General features: G+C 48.3%; 1 protein-coding gene and 1 non-coding gene across 2 annotated transcripts; both read right to left on the reverse strand.

Annotated features, from left to right (window-relative positions):
• Window positions 1–2,027: 2,027 nt before the first annotated feature.
• On the reverse strand, window positions 2,028–13,958 carry HPD (4-hydroxyphenylpyruvate dioxygenase). Its single transcript, XM_065904705.1, has 14 exons — window positions 13,891–13,958; window positions 13,553–13,579; window positions 12,956–13,018; window positions 12,514–12,618; window positions 11,722–11,764; window positions 11,446–11,528; window positions 9,982–10,071; window positions 8,517–8,620; window positions 7,812–7,889; window positions 6,415–6,577; window positions 6,213–6,284; window positions 4,694–4,816; window positions 2,756–2,872; window positions 2,028–2,680 (listed from the first exon to the last, which is right to left on the reverse strand). Exons 1-14 carry the CDS (start codon window positions 13,891–13,893, stop codon window positions 2,570–2,572), a joined length of 1,182 nt encoding a protein of 393 aa, XP_065760777.1. The 5' UTR covers window positions 13,894–13,958; the 3' UTR covers window positions 2,028–2,569.
• A 2,773-nt stretch (window positions 13,959–16,731) lies between these two features.
• Window positions 16,732–16,803, reverse strand: TRNAE-UUC (transfer RNA glutamic acid (anticodon UUC)). The gene has a single exon. It is a non-coding gene; the product is annotated as a tRNA-Glu (tRNA).
• Between the last annotated feature and the right edge of the window lie 6,184 nt (window positions 16,804–22,987).

Raw genomic sequence — 22,987 nt, forward strand, 5'->3', positions numbered from 1 at the left:
CCTCTCTAAAAATAACAAGAGCAGGCACGTAGCACTGATGCTGTGCCAGCCACAGTTTGAAACATCTTTGACATTAAACTCACAGTAGTGCAAGGGCTAGGAGGTAAGTATTGTCCCCGTTTAACAAGTGAGGGAAACTGAGGCACTGAGGGACCAAGTAGCTTGCCCAAGGTCACGTAGCTAGCAAGCACCTGATGTAGGTGTGAACCCAAGTAGTCAGGCTCCCCTGGTCTATGCTCAGTTCCTGGGGGTCTGCTCTGCCCACACCCCATCTAAAGAGGCACCAACTGCTTTGCACCAGCTGATCGTTTCTGCATAAGAAGGCAAGTTCAGAACGGCCTGACTGGACTTCACTGATGAAACAGTGAATAAGAATCCGCCTACCCACCTGAAACTATCACAGTATTTGTTAATTGGCCTTATCCCAATACAAAATAAAAAGTTTTAAAAACTTCAACTTAATTGGAGTTTTTCAAATGGATAAATACAACTGTATTAAAAAAAAAAAAAAAAAAAAACCTGCCTGCCAATGCAGGGCACATGGGTTCCATCCCTGGTTCAAGAAGATTCTACGCCCCCCCCCCCAAAAAAAAAGATTCTACCCGCCTCAGAGCAATTAAGCTCATGCACCGCATTACTGAATCCAAGTACTGCAACTACTGAACACCTACAGCCTGCACTCCGCAACAAGGGAAGCCACCGAAATGAGTCCACCCACTGCAACAAAGAGTAGCCCCTGCTTGCTGCAACTAGAGAAAACCCTCACGAAGTAACAAAGACCCAGTACAGTCAAAAAAAAAAGAAAAAGAAAAAAAACTGCCTGGTTGTTCCAAGTAGAACCAGAATCCTAGAATTTGTATGTGAAATATCCCGATCTTCTGAAATGTTGAATTTGTTGAAACCAGGCAGATGAAATAAAATACATCTGTGAGCCAGCTCTGGCCCATGAGCCACCAGTTGGCAACCTCCTGTGTCACAGAATTTTCCTTCTTTGCATAAACCATGGGAAAACAGGGGGAGGGTATTTTTAACCAGCAGCACAGGCCTGGCACCTGCCATTGTTCCTCGGGTTTCTCACTGCTGTTCTTTTCATTTCTGAATTCATAATCCTAGAAGCCCGATTTTCTATAACTTAACCCCCCCCCCAAAAAAAATGTCATCCCAACTCCTTCATTATACCAACTCCAATTTTTTTTCTTACACTGGGCTTATAATTTTGATCTGACTCCTCCTCAGGGAGGGCTGTCAAGCATCAGAAGCAGAAGAGATCCTATTTGCCCCCATCTCCTCTTCTCTGGTTTTGAAAAAAAATTTCCTTCCAAGTGTTTTAGGACCAGTAGCTCCTTTCCCAACTGTATCATTACTTTGCAAGGGCTATTCATTCACACTTGAGTATGAACCAGGCTCTTTCCAAATGGAATCCATGCTCCGGGGAATGGGGCTGCATTTGGGAGTGGGATTGGGGGCACTAGGGTCTGCCTTGCTGAGTGTGTGCTCAGTTGCTGTTTTGTGTCTGACTCTTTGAGATCCCATGGACTGTAGCCGACCAGGCTTCTCTGTCCATGGGATTTTCCTGGCAAGAATACTGGAGTGGGTTGCCATTTCCTCCTCTAGGGGATCCTCCTGACCCAGGGATCAAACCCTCCTCTCTTGCATCAGCAGGTGGATTCTTTATCACTGAGGATAGAGGGCAGAAGCTGAAGGGCTCAGACCCCTTCTACCAGCTCTCACATCAGGAACCAAGTCCCGTGGCTGAGCAAGTATGATGCCCCCAAGTCCTTTGGTTAACACCTCTCTGTCCAGAAGTTTGGGTTCAGGGCAGCAAATTTGACGACAGTTCATCCTTAGAGATCATAACGCCATCGAACAGGATGCTGCCAAGCGATGTCGAACCTTAGGGCCTTTACCCTTGCTGTACCTTTCTCTTAGGATGCTCTTTCCCCAGATCTTCCCATGGCTGCTTCACAAATATCACCTCCCAGAGGGCCCTTCCCTCGATAGAAATTGGCCCTCCCTCCGACCCTTACCTCTACACAAGTTCATCACTCGCTTTATTTTCTTAATAGCATTTACCACAAAAAGATATTGTATGTGTTTTCCTTTAGAGTGTAAGCCCTCTTCACCCTTTGGTTCCATAACTCCCCTCCGACCTACTTGGTCCTACTTAGCACAGGGTTGCACCAGGAGCCTCCTAAGCTTCTCCAGCCTCCTTCCCAACCCGTAAAGCAGACGCCTCCTACAGCTCTGCCGCCTTGAGCTCCCCCTGGCGGCCGAAGGACGTCACTGCTCCAGCCCGACACAAACGCGTGGACACTGCCTTGGACTCTGCTTTTCTTTATACCCGAGGGCAGGAGAGGTAGAGGCCCAAACGAGGGGGCGTGGTAAGTAGTGGGCGGAGCCTTGAGTGTGTGTGGGAGGGGTCCCGGAGTCGGGTGGTGGGAGGGGTCCCGGAGTCGGGTGGTGGGCGGGGCCTAAAGGGCGTGGTCGGTAAGGAGGGCTCACTTCAGCTCCAGTGGAGTGGGCGAGTCACAGGGTGAGGGGGCGTGGTCCACCGTGCGCCCCGCTGCGCCTACATGCCGGGCACAACCCCGTTGGGCTCCATGTCGGTAAGGTTGCCTCGCAGGTCCTGCTCCTCCTCGAAGGCCTTGAACAGTGCGTTGAAGTTACCGGCTCCAAAACCCTGGGGCGGGATAAAGAAGATGAGCTGCGGAGCCCAGAAAGCCACCCGCTGAAGACAGGCAGTCCTTAGTGGTACCTGGTGATTGTGGCGCTGAATGACTTCCAGGAAGAGTGTGGGCCGGTCCTGCATGGGTTTGGTGAAAATCTGCAGGAGGTAGCCTTTCTCGTCGTAGTCCACCAGGATCTTCAACTCCTAGGTAGGAGGCAGGGGACTAGGTAAGGGGCAGGCTGGCTTGCCCCCCTAGCCTGAAATGGTGGGATCCTTAGAAAGGCCATGGGGGTTCCTGCACCCCCAAAGCCAAGAAAAGACCATTTTCTGCAGCAATTCCAGACACTTCCAAATAGATTCCCACAATTGTCCTCTTAGCACCTCCCCACTTCAGACCCTGTGTCAGCCACCTAAGGCTGGTGTGGACCACCCAAGTACCACCCACACAGCTCTTCAGTGCTTCTGCTTTTGTCTCCTTACAATCCATCTTCCACACAGACAGAGATTTTTTAGAAATCAGATCATCTCATTCCCCTGTTTCCATTCTCCAGTGGAAACTAGAACTCTCCTATGTGGCTGCTGGGAATGTAAAATGGTACAGCTGCTGTGGAAAACAGTCTTCCGAAAGTTAATAGTCAAGTTACCATATGACCCAGCAATTTCACTCCTGGGTATCTACCCAAGAGAATTAAAACTCATCCACACAAAAACTCATACCCAAAGGAGCATACCAACGTTATTCCTAGGAGCCGAAAAGTAGAAACAAATATCTGTCAGTGAATGAATGGATAAGCAAAATGTGGTCTCTTCATCCAATGGAATATTATTCAGTTTTACAAAAAGGAACACAGTACTGACACAGGTGTCCTGGATGAACCTTGAAAACTTTATGCTGAGTGAAAGAAGTCAGTCACAAAAGATTACATATTATATGATTCTATTTATATACTTGTTTAGAAAAAAGCAACTCCATAGAGACAGAAATCAGTGATTGCCTAGGGCTAGGGGTGAGGAGAAGGTAGACAGAGAGATTGGGAGGTGGTGGCTAAGAAGTCTGAGGTCTCTTTTGAAAGTGATGAAAATGTTCCAAAATTGATTTTGATGATTGTTGCATAATATAGTGAATAGCCAAAAACCACTGAATTGTGTTTTTTTTTAAATGATATGTTTTGTGACTTGTATGTCAATAAAGTTGTTGAAAATAAAGCCAAGAAAACCTCCAAAAAAAAAACCAAAAAAAAAAAAACCAAACCCAAACCTCCAGTGGTTTCTGACCACAGAAGAAAAAAAATCCAGACTCCTAAATAGCCTACCAGAGGAATTGGCTCCTGCCTACCTCTGTGACCTGGGCCACTCCTTAAACATTTCCCTGCATCCGCTCTGGCCCTCTTTCCGTTCTCATATACTCAGAGCTTGTTGCTTCCTCAGGGCCTTTGCCCTTGCTATTTCCTCTGCCAGACTGCTCTTTCTTTAGAGCTTCATGCAGCCAATTGCCTCTCATCATCTAGATCGGGGTTCCCCAACCTCTGGGATCTATGCCTGATGATCTGAGATAGAGCTGATGTAATGATAATAGAAAAAAGTGCACAATAAATATGATGTGGTTGAATCATTCCCAAATCATCTCCCCCCATCCCTGGTCTGTGGAAAGATTGTCTTCCATGAAACTAGTCTCTGGTGCCAAAAAGGTTGGGGGCCATTGAATTAGATTTCACTGAAATGCCACCTCCTCAGAGAGGCTTTCCCTGTCTGCCTCCTGTGTAGCAGCCCCAGGTCACTCTCTGTCATAGCCAGTTTAAGCACCAACTCTCTCTCTCTCTAATGGTATTTGTATTACTTATTTATTTTTTGGTCATCTGTCCCCTCATTAGAATGCAAGTTCATGATGGCAGGGCCCTGGTTTGCTCTCCTCCCTCTCTCCCACATCGCAGAGCCTGATGCCAGGTTTAGATGATGTTTGTGAGGTAAGATGGAACTCAGGGCTTGTTCTCCTTGGCAGACCCAGGATTGGGCTCTAAGCCTCACCTCCAGGATATCAATATTCTCCTTCACCCGGATCTTGGCTGACTTGAGCTTCTCCCGCAGTTGTTTGTAGTATGTAGATGGAACGGCCAAAAACTCCACGCCTCTCTCTCTCAAGTGGCGAATCTGTCTCAGCGCAGGGTCAAGGTCAGTCCTCCCTCCATGCTCAACACCCCCAGCCAGGTAGAAGTGCTGAGCCAGGGTCCCTTTCCCAGCCCCATCAACTGCTACGATGCAATGTGACCTTATCCCCTTCCACCTCTGGGCCTTGTGGGTCTCATGAGAAGAACTACAATCACAAACACTTATGGAACCTCATGATGTGCCTGTCTTGGCTTCCCCGTTGGCTCAGTGACAAGAAGTCCGCCTGCAATGCAGGAGACCTGGGTTCAATCTCTGGGTTGGGAAGATCCCCTAGAGGAGGGCACAGCAACCCACTCCAGTATTCTTGCCTGGAGAATCCCATGGACAGAGGAGCCTGGTGGGCTAAAGCCCATGGGTCACAAAGAGTCGGACACAACTAAAGGGACAGCACACACACATGCATGTGTCTGTCTCAAGCACTTTCTATGTACTGTCTCCTTACATTGATGCAGTGATCTTCTGAGACATTTGGATGATTATTCTCCCCATTTCATAGCTGGGAAAACTGAGGCCTTGACAGATTAAGTATCTGTTCTCAACATAGTAGCCACGGGAGTTTATTAAAATACTAGTCAAATTATGTCACTCTTCTACTTACCCCACCATGGTGTCTCAGAGTCAAATTCAAAGTTCTCACCATCTGCTGACTCCTACCTTCTGACCTCATTCCTGACCCCTCTCTCCTTTGTTCATTCTGTTCTAGCTGTTCCTTTTTTCTTTTTAATCTTTATGTCACACCACATGGCGTGTGGGATCTTAGTTCCCCAACTGGGAATCGAACCCAAGCCCACTGTGTTGGCAGCACAGAATCTTAACCTCTGGATCACCAGGAAGTTCCCTCAATAAGCATCTATTGAGCAAATGAAGAAATGAATGAAATGAAGTTGCTATGGTCATGCAGTGAATTCTTGGTTGCGCTGGGACTGAATGGTACAGTCCAGGCTCTTGTCCACTTGGTCACCCAACCTCCCCAGAGGCTGGAGCCATATACTCAGGACACTTAATTTGACTGAAAGGACCTACTGGATCCTATGACTTAATATTCTCATTTTCAAGTTGAGACAACTGAAGCCCAGAGAGGAAGTTGAATCCCTGGAGACACACAGCAGGTCACAGGTAGAACCGGGTCTAGATCCAGGCTTCCTGTTACTCTGGCACTTGCTTCTTCTGTAGCAGAGAGACTGAACTCTCTGGGGGTGGCAGTGTGCCTGTACATGAATGGCAGGAGCCAGCAAGGGAACCCCATCAGCTGTCTGGGCTGGTGAAGGGGACCCAGGACTGCCACTTGCCACCCCCACCCCTGGCCCCTGACTCAGTTTGCAGAGTTTGGCTCTGGAGCTAATGGGAGGTGAATTAGGACCAGGGATAGGCTTCTCACCGCTGTGATGATGTCTTTGGTCTTGAGAGCAATGTGCTGGACCCCAGGGCCCCCGTTATAGTCCACATATTCCTGCAGGAGGGAAGCAAGGAGACCATTGTCAGTGGCTCCAGCCGAGAGCCTCAGCTGAGAGAGCCCTCACGCTTCTTCCCTGCTTTCCTCTTTCCCTGCCAAGGTCCCCATGGCGGGAGATAGAACCCACCTGGATCTGGGACTTCTTCTTGCCCGGTGCTGGCTCATTAATGGGCATCTTGATGGATTCCTCATAATTGGCCACCACGATGGACCTCAGAGAGCTGTACTCCGTGTGCACCTGCGTGTCATCCACGGACCAGAAACGGTGGAACTGCAAGTTCTTCAGGTACCTGCGGGGTTGCCGGAAGGGCCCGCTGGCTCTGAGTGCCAGCCTAGGACTGGCCCTCTGCCCTTACTCCACCTTCCAGAATTTGCTCCCTGAGCAGGCATCAAAAAGGGAACTGCCTTTCACATCACACACATCATAGATTTTAGGACAGAGTTCCTTTGGGTGGAAGTAAAGCATCTGGTAACAAGATCTGTATACATGATGACACACCAACAGATGGAGGATCTTTTTTTTTTAAAAAAGCATCATTTATTTATTTTATTAAAAATAATTATTATTTTTTAAAAGAAATGATTTGTCTTTTTAGAAAATGAGTTTTTAAAATAATTTTTATTTTTAAAAATAATTTTTATTTTTTAGGTTACTTTGTGCGCATGTGGGATCTTAGTTCTCTGCACGTGTGTGTGTGCTCAGTCACTTCAGTTGTGTCTGACTCTTTGACCCTATGGACTGTAGCCCACCAGGCTCCTCTGTCCATGGGATTTCCCAGGCAAAAATACTGGAGTGAGTTGCCATGCCCTCCTTCAGGGGATCTTCCTGACCCAGGGATCAAACCCTTGTCTCCTGTAGCTCCTGCCTTACAGGTGGATTCTTTACTGCTGAGTCCCTGGGAAAGCCCCTTAGTTCCCCGTTTGTCAAACCTGTGCCCCCGTGTGCAGTGGAAGGGTGGAATCTTATGCACTGAACCACCAGGGAAACCCCTGGAGGTGCTTTTGAGAAGGGGTACTTGCTTCTAATGTGCACCCATGAGCTCTTTGGGTAGTGGTGGCCTTCCTCTACTGACTTATTGGAAAAGACGCTGGTGCTGGGAAAGATTGAAGGCAGGTGGAGAAGAGGGCATGAAAGGATGAGATGTTTGGATGGCACCACTGATTCATTGGACATGAAATTGTGCAAGCTTCAGGAGATGGTGAGGGACAGAGAAGCCTGATGTGCTGCAGCCCATGGGGTTGCGAAGAGTTGGACACGACTTGGTGACTGAGCAACAACAAAACCTTCCTTCAAGCCTCCCTGAACTGTGACACTCCCTGTGCTGATTCTCCAAGGTTTCCTGGAGGGAGGATCGGTGGGTCAGTTTGGGCCTTAAATCACCAGATCTCTATGGTGACAATTTTACAGAGAACAGATGAACCAGTGACCTCAGGCTAACCTCCCCCACCTTGTGCTGTATTTCCTAATAAGACTGGGGAGTGGGTCTGTCATAAGTGTGGGAAGGGCTTGGGCCAGGAACTCACCATTCAGAGGCAGACACCATCTCTTGATCAGGCTGGTTTCCCACAATGTGATCGATTATCTCTAGACTGCAGTTGGGCCTGGAGAGGGAAATGGTTAGTGGGTGAGGAGAAAGCTACTCCCTAAATCTCCTTCTCCCTACCCCTCAATAACAATAACTGCTCATTATTCCATAGCACTTACTATAGACACTTTATTTGCATCCACTCACATACTATTACTAGACCCGTTTTATAGATAAAGAGACTGAGGCTTAGAAAAATAACTTGCTGGGACTCCCTGGTGGTCCAGTGGTTAAGAATTTGCCTGCCAATGCGGGGGATGCAGGTTTGATCTCTGGTGGGGACTATGATCCCATATGCAGCCGGGCAGCTAAGCCTATGTGCTACAACTGCTGAGCCTGTGTGCTCTGGAGCCTGCGAGCCACAACTAGAGAAGCCCATGAGCTGCAGTGAAGACCCAGCACAGCCAAACAAGGAAGAAAGAAAAGTAACTTGCCCAGGTTAAATAGCTGGGAAGTAACAGCTGAGATCTGAACTAAGGCAGTTGGGTTCCAGAGCCCGTGCTCTTCGCCTCTATGCTGCCTCTTCAAGCCAATCCTGGGGGATCCTCAGGGGTTCCCCCAGCAGGTCCCAAGATACTCTGCACACCCTGCATGGATGACAGGGCCTTGCTTTCCACCCTCCCCAGTTCCAAGGGGCACTCACAGCTTGGAAAGTTGGGGGTCCATGAATGCTGGTGCCTCGAATCCAGGCAGGAACCTGCCAGTGTAGTTCATCTTCTCCACCAGGGTGTGTGTCGTGTCCCCATACTGTGGATGGCAAACAGCCTGAGGTCCCATCCCTGCTGAACCGAGGCCACATTGCATGGCACCCACACAGTCCTGGGTTCCAGCCCACACCTGACCCTAACTCCAAGTGTGATCTTGGGCAAGTCACTTCCCCTTTCCCAAATGAACTGCAATCTGACATTTGGGAATTTGACAGTCTCCCCACAGAACCAGAAGCTCTGTGAGGGTTGGGATGATGATGTCTTGCTCATGATACTGTCCTGGCTCATCGTAGGTGCTCAATACAAATATGTTGTCTGCGTGAAGGATGACGAGGGAATTGGTTTTAATTATATGGAAGGATCCTTTCAATCACTCTAACAATCTTTGCATGTGTGTGTGCTGCGTCGCTTTAGTCGTGTCCGACTCTTCAGGACCCTGTGAACTGTAGCCTCCCAGGCTCTTCTGTCCATGGGATTCTCCAGGTAAGAATACTGGAGTGGGTTGCCATACCCTCCTTCAGGGGATCTTCCCCACCCAGGGATCGAACCTGCATCTCTTACATCTCCTGCATTGGCAGGCAGGTTCTTTACCACTAGCACCACCTGGGAAGACCCTAACAATCCCTAAGTTGTAGCAAATCTTGAGGAGGGGGACTTCCCTGGTGGTCCAGTGATTAAGACTTCATCTTCCAATGCAGGGTTGGATCCCTGGTTGGGGAGCTAAGATCCCTTATACCTTGCAGCCAAAAGCCAAAATATAAAACAGAAGCAATATTGTAACAAATTTGATAGACTTTAAAAATGTTCCACATTAAAAAAAAAATTAAAAAACAGAAATCATGAGGAGGAAGAACCTATGATGGTCTCAGGTGCTAAACAGGCTTTGTTGGGTATCTGCCAGTGCTGTTGTTCTAAGTGCCATGTATGAATCATCTCATTTGATCCTTAAAATGACCGGAGGGAGGGATCACAGCTGAAGGAACAGGCCCAGAACTGTTAAGTAGTGTGTGGCAGGTCACACAGGTGGTCCTTGCTCATTTAAATGGACTCACAGAGAGGTGAAGTGATTTAGCCAAAGTCACACATCTTGAGTGGGGAGGGGCAGCCATCCCATCTCCTTCCCCAGACCCACCCATCTCCTTCCTTCGGAGCCCCTGCCTGCTGCTTGCGGTCCCATGTTCTCACCCTCACTGGGGAGGAAGGGAAGCCCAGAGAGGGGTGACTAGGAGTCCTCCTCCGCCTCTGCACACCAGCCAAGAATACAGGAGATCGGGGCTGAGGGAGAATTTTTGTGCTTTGAGGCACAAGGGTGGGATGGTATAATGGAGTCAGGGGTTGGGAAAGGAGGGCCCTGGCATCTCTGTGGGTGTAGGCAAGGTGGAGGCTCCAAAGTTAACTCACCGTCTGTAGCACAGCAAACTTCACCTTCCCAAACTTATCTTGCTCTACCCAGGGCTCCCGCACGATCTTGGCGCCACGTTCCCGGGCTTTCTGCCAAGGAGATGGGGTGAGGAGGCGGTCAGTGCTGGAGCCTCAGGGAGCCCTTTGGCTGCCCCTGCTGGATCCCCTCTGTGTGGTACTGCCACAGCCTCTTCTTTCAGTGTTTCCAGCCCCAGGCAGGAACTCCAACCAACTTTAGCTGTTGCCCTTGACACTCATGCCTCATGCCCATTTGGCAAATTAGAACACAGGCCTAGGGCTGCGGGGGACAAACCAGGTGAGGGTGGGGTCTGTGCTGCCTGTCCTGTGCTCACTCACTCTGTGGCCCTGCCCCCGCTCTAGTCCTCAGTTTCTTCATTTGTGAAAAAGGGTAGTGGGATAAGTCAAATACCACCTGGCATTTATTTATTTATTTTTAAAAACATTTATTTATTTGGCTGCATCGGGTCTTAGTTGCCACTTAGTTGCCATGGGGTCTTCTTTGTAATAGGCGGGCTCTGGAGCATGTAGGTTGCCCTATAACATGTGGGATCTGAGTTCCCAGACCAAGGATTGAACCCACATGTGCTGCATTGGAAGGCAGATTCTTAACCTCTGGACCACCAGGGAAGTCTCCATGCTGGCATTTATTGAGCACCTACTATGTGTCAGACCCTCTACCAGTTGCCTTACATGCATGATTTGTGTGTTTATTTAGCAAAACCTCATTACTGTATGTCTATGCTTATCACATGTCAGATACACATGTTGTAAGTATTAACCTCTTAAATTCTCACAGCAGCATTACACGAAAGGCACTATTATTGTCTCTTTTATGAATGGAGTCATTCACTGAAAGATGAGGACACTGAAACACAAAGAAAGTAAGTCATTCACCTAAAATCACACAGCAATTAAGATTCAGACGCAGTAGTCTGCCTCTGGAATCTACACTTTAAACCTCTAAATTGCCTCTTTTTAAAAAAGAATTAATTAGTTTTTTTGACTGCACTGAGTCTTACTTGTGGCATGTGGGAGCTAGTTCCTTGACCAGGGATTGAACCCAGGCCCCCTGCATTGGGAGCTCAGAATCTTAGCCCCTGGACCACCAGGGAAGTCCCTAAATTGCCTCTTGAATACAGTGCTTGGTACAGAATCATGCTCATGAAATGATAATTATGATCTTGTTCCCTCTTTGTAACAACTCAGTGAGATGGGTGGTTATTCCCATTTTACAGATGCAGAAACTGAGGCCTGGAGAGAGACTCCTTGGCTACTAAGGGGCCAATGTCACTGGAACTCAGGTATGTGTCAACCAGCATCTGGGCACATCACTCCAGCGTGGCAGTGCCCTCCAGCCCTGACCGATGGGAGGTCCCTGTGGCAGACAGAGGGCAGGCTGAGGCTCCCTGCTTTGTCTCCACACCAGCCCAGGTGAGGTCTCACCTGCACAATGTAGTCACAATCCTCCACCTCGAACGCAATGTCCTTCACTCCATCGCCGTGTTTCACCAGGTGATCGCCCATCTCTGTGGTCAGCAGGGGAGGCAGGTGATGCTGGAGTCACTGCCCCTCCCCCGTACTCTCAGCCTTCTGGGTTCCATCTCCTTCTGGGCTCAGGTCCCCCTCCCTCAACCCTAACCCACCCCTGTGTCCCTGACCCCCACCCACAATACCACATCTCTACTCCTTGGCATCTTGAACCCTCCAAGGCCCCCTCACCTTTGTTCCAGGGGTTGAGGGCAGAGGAGAAAACGAACACAATCTAAGATGTAGAGGAGAAGGGGGATGTGGCTGGTGGGTCAGGTGAACTTGTGGAGGTGTACCCCCAGCCCCTCTCCCTGCCCACCAGCAAGATACCCCTGGTGGGGCATTAGGACCACCTCCTCCTGCCAGGCAGGACTCTTTTTTTTTTTTTTTTGTGGCTATGCCATGTGGCATATGGGATCTTAGTTCCCTGACCAGGGTTCCAACCCATGCCCTCTGCAGTGGAAGCATAGAATCTTAACCACTGGACTGCCAGGGAATTCCCAAGGACTCTTGATCCTGGGTTCCTGCCCCTTCTCTGCCTTAGTTTCCCCTCTGGTCCTGAGGAATGGGGGCTTCCCCATGCCAGAGCCGCCTGGGGTCCTGGGATGAGCTGGTGGTCAGGTCTGCCTGTGGGGAGAGCTCCAGGGCCCTACGGACCAGGGCATGGCTCGGAGTTCCAGCTCTGATGCTGGAGGCCTTTGCCCACTTTTCCCGAACATCCATGAGGCCAGCATTGGGCCAGGCTGAGAAGGAGACCAAACCAAAAAGGTCCCTGTTGCACGTCGTCCAAAGGTGCCCATGGGGGCTGACATTAGCACAGGCTCCGCTAACCACACCAGGCAGCCTGGAAGAGCACCCAGCCGAGGGAGGAAGTACCTCGTGGTCTGCTGCACCCAGAGGTTCCAGAGCTACCAGGGAGCTCCGAGACCAGCGTGGGGAGAGACGGGCCTCCTGGAGGAGTGGGGGTCCGGAGTGGAGACTCACCTGCCCTTGCTTGACCACGTGGCTCACCACTTCCCGGGAGCCGGTCTCCAGGCCCTTGTAGGCTAGCGGCTCAAAGCCCAGCTTACTGCAGTAATACGACGCAGCCTGAATCACGGAGTTGCAGGCAGGCCTGTGAGGGGTGAGGTGCTGGCCCCCACCTCCCCAGTGTGTCTGCCCCATTGCCCCAGGTACTGTTCCTCCTGGGAAAAAAGCCTGGCTCCCTGGCCCATGCTGTTCTCCCTGAAGTTCCCCGCTGGGGTCCGCAGCCCGGATTGTGTAACTAGGATCCAAAGAGTGACTGTCCTTCCCAGGACACTCCTAACACTGGCCAGGATCCTCCCTCCCAGGGGTCAATCACAGACCCGGCCGGAGGCCTGCCCCTGTCCTGGAGGCCCCCTTGCCTGCCCTCTGCCCAATCCCAACACCTCGCCCCGGCGTCTACCTGCTTGGCATTGCCAACCCAGAAGGTTACGGAGTGAAAGTGGAGGAATCGGCCGCTCTCAGGCTGCAGGAGGAGAGAAGGGGCGAGGCTGAGTCCCTACAAGTGGGTCTAGAAAAGTGTCAGTGGAGAGGGGTCCCCTAGCCCCCTCCCTTGTGCCACCCTCAATCCCAGAAGTGAGGACAAGCCACCTCACCCCACCCCTCTGCCCTGCAGCCTTGCCAAGCCTCGAAAGAGGGTTCTCATGTAGAAAGTGAGTTCCTGTGGGCTTGGGATTGGTGAGCCCCACCCGCTGAGGAGGCCTGCCCAGGTTTCACAGGGTGAACAGTCTTATGCCACAGCAACAAGGATTTAAATTAGACCTTAGAAAGAATTTCCAGACACGATTAAGGGATTGACCGGAATTTAAAAAGAGGTAAAAGTTTTTCTTAGGAAGGCAAGCTTGAGTTGAGTTCAGTTGCGATGAGGTCAGGGGAGTGCAGAGATGAACCTGAGCCTGTACCCAGAATGTCACGTACCCACTGAAGCTATTCCTCCTCTGCTCTTTGCTGACATCCCAGGCTCCCAGGGCCCTGACCCCACATTTCCCCTCCTGCTTACCTTCTCTCCTTTGTCGCTGTAAGTTGTCTAGGGAGAAAGAAAAGAACAGTAAGACAGACACTCGGACACAATGTGCTTATGGAAATCTCACCACAGATCCCTACCATCAGGTAAGGCTGCCATGGCCCTAGGCAAGCTCTTTTTTTTTAAGCTTAGGCTTTTTTTCTTTCTTTCTTTCTTATCAAAGGATAATTACAATCTTGTGTTGGTTTGTGCCATACATCGCCATGGATCAGCCATAGGTGTACATATGTCCCCTCCTTCTTGAGCCTCCCTCCCACCTCTCACCTCCAACCCCATCCCACCCCTCTAGGTTGTCACCCCATGCAGGCTCTTACCATGATTGATCGTGGTCACACTTCCTGCTGAGAAGACTGGGACTAGAGGCCAGCCGGGTGCCGGACAGAAATATTTAACATGTAGCTGGCTCCGCCCCTGGCCTCCTGGCCTACCTGGGGGTGGGAGCTGATCCTGGAGGCTCCTAGGCCTGGAGACCTCTAATCCAGCCACAGCCTCATTGGACAGGGTGATGCTGCAAGGCCTAGAAAGGGGGAGTGACACACCCAAGGTCACTTGCCAGGGGGGCACAGAGCCAGGGCCAGATGCCAAAGGCACGACTTTCTTTCCAGGACCCTGTGCTGGGATTTCGATCTTTGCCCTCCAGAATTCAAAGCCCAGAAGCCAAGGCCAGCTTGCATGCAGCAGTGACTCCAGAATTCATAATTAAGGGGAATTTGAGGGGCATTAGGGACTGGTCCTGAAGCCCTGTTTGTATAGCAAGTGTGCATTTTATATTTAGGTTAAAAGGTTGCATTCCATAGTGGTTAGAGGCATGGGTATGGAGGTTTGAATGATGGAGCTGCTGTTAGTATATACTATGTGACCGGGGAACGTTACCAAACTCCTCTAAGCCTCATTCTCTCCATCTGTAAAATGAGAGCAATGGTAGTGTGGCAGGGCATTAAATGAGATAAACATAACACACAGTAAGATCTCTGTTACTGCTGGTTATAATTAGTTATGTTTCTTTGGGGTTGGAGGAACTGATGGAGAATAAGGGGAGCTTGATGTTGCCCCAGCCTGGTTTTTTTACAAAAAGTATTATTTATTTATGTTTATTTATTGGCTGCACTAGGCTTTCATTGCTGCATGGGCTTTTCCCTAGTTGTGGCGAGCAGAGGCTACTCTTGGTTGTGGTGCTTGGCTTCTCTCTCCTTTTTTTTAACTTTGTTTATTTATTTATTTATTTATTTTGGTCGCACTGGGTCTTTGTCGCTGCACGTGGGCTTTCTCTAGTTGCGGTGTGCGGGCTTCCCACTGCGATGGCTTCTTCTGTTGCAGAGCACAGGCTCTAGGCACACAGGCTTCAGTAGTTGTAGCACTCAGGCTCAGTAGTTGCGGCTCATGGACTTTCATGGCTCTTCAGCATGTGGAATCTTTTTGCACCAGGGATTGAACCTGTGTCCCCTGCACTGGATCAACAGGGAAGTCCCAGCCTGGGTATTGGGGAAAAGGTTGCGGCCCTACCCCTGGCCTGGAGTGGGTGAGATGTGGGAGCTAATGCCCTGGGAGGAGGAAGGCCCGGGTTCTTCCCCAGAACCCCCCACACCTGAATCTTCAAGGCTCAGTTCCCTGGAACATGGTGTGGTGACTGCTGGCCAGCTGTGTCATTTACCTGAGGGCTCCAGGACAGCTCCCCCACCCTCCTCTAACTCCACCTCAGTCCCCAGAAACCCCACTGCTGAGCTGTCTTCCTAGGGAACTGACTTTATCAACTATCCTCATTACTGAAAAAAAAATCCTTCTAGTCCCTGATGCTGGCAGTCTCAGCCTGTGACTATACCCCTCACCCACTGTCTTGCATTTTGGCTCCCCAAATGTCCTGCATTAGCCTTTGTTGTTGTCTTTTGAAAGTAATGTTTATTTTGCCCCAGTGACAAATCATTCATAGTTTTTTCCAATTTATTTAAACTAAAAAAATGTTCACTAATTTCTCCCACTCCCTGCCCCATCCCCCACCCCCACCTCTGACAATCACAGGTCAGGTCTCTGTGAACCTGGTGTATGGTGTGTTTTGCTTTCTTTGTTTGTTTTTGTTTTGTTTTGTTTTAACACATTATTGACCAGAGGTGTATTAATACATCCTTTGTTATCTGAACCTTATTGATTGGAGACCTAGCAGTATCACTTACATAGCAAATCACCAGTCACAGGTGTTAGTTTCTGCAAAAATTCCACTATCAATAATAAGTTAAGATACTGCATGTAAGAGAGATCATAGGAAGACTACCCTGTTGGTCCAGTGGTTAAGATTCCATGCTTCCAATGTAGGGGGTGCAGGTTCAATCCCTAGTTGGGGAACTAAGATCCATATGCTAAAAAAAAAAAAAAAGTAAATTTCAAGAGAAGGGAGGATAAGCACATTAGCCAGGTAAAGAAAACTTGGGTGTGAAATCCAGAACATTCACACCTAGATTTTCTTTACCTTTTCACATTCATTATGAATTATGAATATTGTGAGTATTCCATTGGCTTTAACACTAATCCTAATTATAACACTGGATGTAGCCCTACCTCTGCCCTACGGCTCTCTTTGTCCTAAAGTTAACAAATACCATAAGCCAAGACCAATAACCCTAAAAAAAAAATCACTAGCAACTCCCTCGTGGTTCAGTGGTTAGGACTGTGTGCTTTCACTGCTGAGGATCCAGTCCCTGGTTAGAGAACTGAGACATTGCAAGCCTCATGGTACGGCCAAAAAAAAAAAGAGAGAGAAAGAGCAATCATACAGTATTTGTCTTTCTCTGACTTATTTCATTTGGAATAATGCTCTTGCAACCCATGCCTGTTGTTGCAAATGGCAAAATTTTCATTCCCTTTTATGGCTCATTGTTTTAAAAATATTTTGAAGATTTATTTATTTATTTTTTTTGGCTAGTGAGTTGTGAGTTCTTCCTGTATGTTAGATATTAGCCCCTTATCAAATATGTGATTTGCAAATATTTCCTCCCGCTCAATAGGTTGCCTTTTCATTTTGTTGATGGTTTCCTTTTCTGTGCAGAAGCTTTTTAATTTGATGTGGTCCTATTTGTTTATTTTTGCTTTTGTTTTTTGGTGTTAGATGTCTTACAATTTTTTTTTGTTTGTTTCTTCTATTTTTTTGGCTTGCAGGATCTTAGTTCCCCGACCAGGGATTGAACCCAGGCCCCAGCAATGAAAGCACTAAGTCCTAACCACTGGACCACCAGGGAATTCCCTGCCTTTTTTCTTTTCTTTCTTTTTTTTTTTAAATACCGAAAAACAGATAATCCTGCTAGGTTATGACCTTGAGGATCATTCAGCCCAACATTCAATCCAACGTTTCCATTTCTCAGATAAGAAAAACTGACCAAACAGCAAGAAGTTGCCTGACATTACTCCCCTCATTCTTTCCTGCCCCTCTCCTCCCTCCCTGCCTCTCTTGTCTTTCCCTCCCCACCAGAAAGCAAAGAGAGGCTTGTACCAGGGAGGAGCACCCCTTCCCACCTTCCTCAGCAAAACCTGCTAGGTCCCCTGGTCCACTCTCAAATTTCCACCTCCTCCAGGAAGCCCTCTCAGAACTCCCCAGCTCCAAGTCAGAGGTTCAGCTGCTTAGCTGCCACAGGTCAGCCTTAGTCAGAAAACACCTGGGAGGTGGGACCTGGGACAATCAGAGAACTTTCCCAAGCCAATCAGAATAGAACTGGAATGTGAGCCAGATTATTCTAACTCCAGAGCCTACACTTTTTATTTTTGGCTACACCACTGCATGGCATGTGCTTCCCCAACCAGGAATCGAACTGGAGAACTCTTGTGGTGGGAGCGCAGAATCTTAACCTCTGGAACGCCAGGGAAGTCCCCAGAGATATTGATCCCCCCCACCAGACAGATGGGAAGACAAGCTCAGAGAAGGAACATATGCCCCAGGGTTGTGGAGCTGTAAGAACAGAGATCCCAGCTCTGGCCTATTTGCTTCTATTTGCCTCCCACCAGTCCAGACGTCTTTTCCCTTTTCTCTGTTTCCTGGGCAAATACGAAGGTAGGCAAGGTGGCCCCACCTCCTTATCCTGCCCCTACTGGGCCAATCTGCCTCTGGGTCCACCTTGGTCCCCTGAGTCTAGGTTTCCATCTGAAAACGGGAGTGGATGGAGCCCAGAGCGGCACTCACAGGCCAGAAGTTTCCACACGGGAGAATGTCTCAGCGCACCCTCCCATCCCAGGTGCAGAGGAACACTGTGTCCTCTTGCTGGCGCCGGCCAACTCCAGTCCCCACTCCTGGAACCTGATCTGCCCTGTGTCCTCGGCACAAAGTTAATGTTTGCTGAATCAAGGAAACATGTCAGCAGCAGCCTCAGGTGCCAAAGGTAAGTGACCGGCTCTGCTGACCAGGGCTGGTATCTTCGTCCCTCCTACCCCCTGGACTTTGCTTCCATAAACACTGTGGGGTCTCAGTCACCCCTACATGCCTCTCCCATCTGTGGGAGAGGTGGGGGAGGGGAACCTGCAGGACCCAGTCTTTGGAGCCCCCCTGGCCCCCTTCCAGGGGCTCCGTCTCAGGCTGGGCCCAGTTGGAGAAGGTTGGCAGTGGGTGGGTATGGCTGCCTTGGCTCTTTGTTCCTGAGTGGCCAGTTCATGCCCATCCTGTGCCAGGAGCTAGGTTCCAGATGGCTTGCTCAAGGAGCCCACAACTCAAATGTCTTCATGTGACTCACCCTGCACTGTGCCCTCGTGTGTAGATGAGAGGGAACCCAGCAGGCTTGAGGCTGATTTTCTTTCTTTCGTTTTGTAAAAAATAATTTTTAAAGTTTATTTTTGGCTCTGCTGGTTCTTCACTGCCGTGCAGGCTTTACTCTAGTTTTGGCGAGCCGGGGGCCTACTTTCTAGTTGTGGTGCCTGGGCTTCTCACTGCGGTGGCTTCCCTTGTTGCAGCGCACTGGCTCTAGGGTCCTTGGGCTTCAGTAGTTGTGGGACGTGGGCTCTAGAGTACAGCCTCAGCAGTTGCGGTGCAAGGGCTTCAGATGCTCCACAGCCTGTGGGATCCTCCCGGCCTAAGGATCGAACCTGTGTCTCCTGCACTGGCAGGCGGATTCTTTACCACTGAGCCGTGAGGGAAGCCCCTGATATGATATATTTTTTTCTTTAAACATAGTTGAGCCAGCCATTATCCTGAAGATTTGATAATCATCTATTTAGAATCTTGGCTTTTTTTTTTTTTTCTTTCTTTTTTGGCTGCTCCACGAGGCCTGTGGAATCTTAGTTCCCCAACCAGGGATTGAACCTGAGCCCTCCGCATTGGAAGTGCAGAATCCTAACCACTAGATGGCCAGGGAAGTCCCTTAAAGCTGCTGTTTGTAGGAAAGCCTGCTTGCAAGGTTGAGCCTTGGTTGACATTGAGGAATGTGTATTTCAGGAAGGTTCCCACCATCCCAAGAAATGGTAAGAGTCACTCACTGGGCCTAAACTGTGCAAACAATATGGCTTATGCCAGACACCTGCTTCACTCCTGGGAGCCTGGGATTTTGGTACCCACTGTGAAGTGGGTGCCTTTGAGACCAGCCTCCAATAGAAACACTGGAGTTTTAGGCTCAGGCATGCTTCCCTGGTAGACACTTCATCTCTTGCTGGAGGAAGTAAGGGCATCCAGTGATCTCCACTAGGAGAAGACCCTTAGTAGCTGGCCCCTGGTTTCCTCTGGACCTCACCCATCCTCCTTCTCCCTGGACTGAGTTTGCGTCTTTTGTAATATGCCTTTTTTATTTTTAAAAAATATTTATTTATTTGGTTGCGGCAGGTCTTAGTTGAGGCACACAGAATCTTCCATCTTCATTGTGGCATGCAGGATCTTTAGTTGCAGCATCTAAACATTCAGTTGTGGCCTGTGGGATCTAATTCCCTGACCAGGGATGGAACCCGGGCCCCCTGCATTAGGAGTGTGGAGTCCTAGCCACTGGACCACCAGCGAAGTCCCTGTAATATGTCTTAGTCGTAAGCATGACTATGTGGTGGGTCCTGTGATTCCTCCTAGTACATAATCAAACTTGGACGTGGTATTGGGAACCCCTCCCTGACAAAGTGGGATTCGACCTATGGGCCCTGACTCACTGAAAGATGGTGGAAGCATTGTTTGGGGAAAGGAAGGATGGAGTGGCAAGGAATGTCCTTCCTAAGATTTGCATATGAGTTTCCCAGCTGTGTAAGCACTGGCTATCTTCTTCTTCATGACCATGACCTAGGTGGCCTTGGTCCTGAGCTCCTTTCTGAAGACCTGGCTGAGCACTCAGAACCTGCCCAGAGGCCTTGGGGTGGCCTGCATGGCCTCCTGGAATAGTCGACCAGCCTTTTAAAGCCCGCGTGGCTGTGGAGTTACCTATGGTGTAAGACAGTAGCTTACCTGCAGCCAAATCTGTTGTGAGAGGTAAAAATTACTTCTGGGATTCAACAGTAATAGATGGAGTTCCAGGAGAGTTGACTAGCTGCATCCCCGTGGTTTGTTGAGACTGCGATGGCTTGAAATGAGGTGGGGAAGCCCAGTGTGGGTGATGCCTTTATTTATTTATTTATTTAAAAAATAAAAATTTGGAGGTCTTACTGTGCTGCATGCAAGATCTTAGTTTCCTGACCAGGGATCAAACTCAGGTCTCCTGCAGTGGAAAGGCAGATTCTTAACCTCTGGACCCCTAGGGAAGTCCCGATGCCTTTGGTGTTTTGTTCTCTCCTCTAGACGGGAGGAAGAAGAGGTCAAACATTCCCAAAAGTGAGCTTTAGGTGGCCCCCAAATGTTGAAAGTTTGCATTATTGTTTTCACTAAGTGGAAAGAAAATGTCAAATCTTTTCCCAGAATGGAGAAAAGCTTTAGATAAACCAGAGGGGGGAAAAGGGCAAGGGAGATGCTCTAGCTGTTGCTGCCATAGCCTCTCTCTCTCCTCCCCACTGTAAGGGTTGAATTTACTGCTAAGAGTTTAAACACATTTGCAATGAAAATAAAGGAGGAGGAATTTTTTTTAGGTGCACCCTCAGTTTATTTATTTTAAAATGTTTATTATTTATTTATTTTTGGCTGTGCTGCTTCTTTGTTGCTGTGAGGGGGCTTTCTCTAGTTGTGGCGCGTGGCTTCTCACTGTGGTGGCTTCTCTTGTTTTGGAGCATGAGCTCTAGGTGAACGAGCTTCAGTAGTTGCAGCACATGGGCTCAGTAGTTGTGACACAGGGCTCTTTTGCCCTGAGGCATGTGGACTCTTCTCAGACCAGGGTTCAAACCTGTGTCCCCTGCATTGGCAGGCAGATTTTTAACTGCTGGATCACCAGGGAAGACTAGGGAGGGAGAGAAATTTAAAAAAAAAAATTTTTTTTGACTGCACCGGGTCTTATTTGCCACACTCAAGATCTTCAGTCTTTATTGTGGCATGCAGGATCTTTAGTTGTGGCAGTATATGGTCTTATGTACTGGACCACCAGGAAAATGCCAAAAGGGGAGGAATTTTTAAAGGACTTTTTGTGTGTGTGTGTATTTTATAGCTATTACATATGGATATATGATTAAAGTAGATACAAAGTGTTAAATGATTGTAATTTCATAAATACGAGAGGGATGGTCACAATTAGGAAGAGCTGCAACGAGAAAAGCCATCACTGGGACACAACTTTCTTGCATTTCACCATATGGGCAGCTTGGAATTTGAGTTCTTTGAGTATCGAAAACAGAACAGTTCATCCTATAAGCCCTTGCCTATTGGCTCCTTCTGGGGAAAAAAAAAAAAAAAAACAATGTGGGACTTCTTGTGATCCAGTGGCTAAGACTCCGAGCACTCAATGCAGGGGTCCTGGGTTTGATTTCTGGTCAGGAAGCCAGATCACACGTGCTGCAAATAAGACCCGGTGCATCCAAATAAATAAATGTATTTTTTAACAGAGACAGTGTGAAAAAGAGGTAGTCTCTAAATGGAGATGCACTTTTGAGGTTTGGAAACACAGTCTTTGGTTGCTAATGAGCTCCTGTGAAATCATATGCCTGACCTTTAGACATGATGTGCCATGACATGCACATCTTTGTGGGACTTGGCTTGTATTCTAAGACCAACATGACAAAAAGGGTGTGGGAAAGCCTTGGTTGTCTTTTGAACTTGGGACGTGGCTGTCTGGCTTGGCTGCAACAGAAGAGATGCTGCTACTCCCCCTTCCAACCCCCAACTTTATCGAGGAATAATTGACAAATTACTGATGAGAGAAGCTCATTGGGTCTAAACTGGATGATGTGGTTTATGCAGATCACCTGCGTGCTTCTGAGAATCTGGAATTTTGGCACATCATACCATGCAGAGGTTTCACAAGACATCCAAAGATGTCCATGGCAAAAAAAAGGGAGGAAAAAAAAAGGCACAAGATCTCACGCTCTAGATAATATGCACATGAATCCCTACCCTCATTTATAAGGCTGTTCACTTGTCTTAGTTCATCTACCATGGTGGAAAATATTGTAAACAACCTAAATGTCATTGTATTAGTTAAATACAAGGAAACAGTAAGTAACTATAAAAACAGATAAAGAGGGATTTCTCTGGCCATCTGGTGGTTAAGACTCCATGCTTCCACTGCAAGGGATACAGGTTCGATCTCTGGTCAGGGAACTAAGCCCACATGCTGGCAGTTTCCCACAGTGCAAAACATGCCAGTGATTGTCAGTCATCGAATGGACTTTATTAATTTATTTTTTCAAGTTTAATTGGAGTGCAGTTGGCTTACAATGTTGTGTTAGTTTCAGGTATGCAGCAAAGTTAATCCATTCTGAAATGGATAAAGAGAACCTGAATTTCAATAAAGAGAACCAGTTCAACAATTTCCATTTGGAATCTTCTTTTGGGATCACCCCAGGCTATTGTGACCAAAAAGTTTATTTCCTTCTCTTCAGGTCTAATTGCTCTGCAGCAAATAATATTTGCATGTTTTACATGATTTTAGGAATTGTAAATATGGTTTTTTGAGAATCGTCGTTCTTGAAATGTAATTTATAAAGAATGACTTTCATCCTTTTCAGCATACGGTTCTGTAAGTTTTAAAATCATATGCAGTCATGTAACTATAACCACGATCAAGATCTAAAACAATTTCATTACCCAAAAACAGATCCACCAACCCATTCACCACTGTGTAGCTTTGTAGTTAATCCCTCCCCCACCTAGTCGCTGACAGCCAGGGATCTATTTTCTGTTATGTGGACAGATTGTGGGTTTTGCCTTTTCCAGCATTTTGTATAAATGAATCAGACAGTAAGCAGCCTTGTGAGTCTGGCTTCTTGCATTCAACATAATGCATTTGAGAGCCTTCCATGTTGTTGCCTGTATGTGGATTGTGTGTCTTTTTGTTGCTGAGCAGAGTTTCATAGCACTGGTCTCCCAGAGTTTTGCTGTTGTTGTTTTTGTTT

This window comes from Muntiacus reevesi, chromosome 13, assembly GCF_963930625.1.
Source record: "Muntiacus reevesi chromosome 13, mMunRee1.1, whole genome shotgun sequence".
Taxonomy (NCBI): Eukaryota; Metazoa; Chordata; class Mammalia; order Artiodactyla; family Cervidae; genus Muntiacus; species Muntiacus reevesi.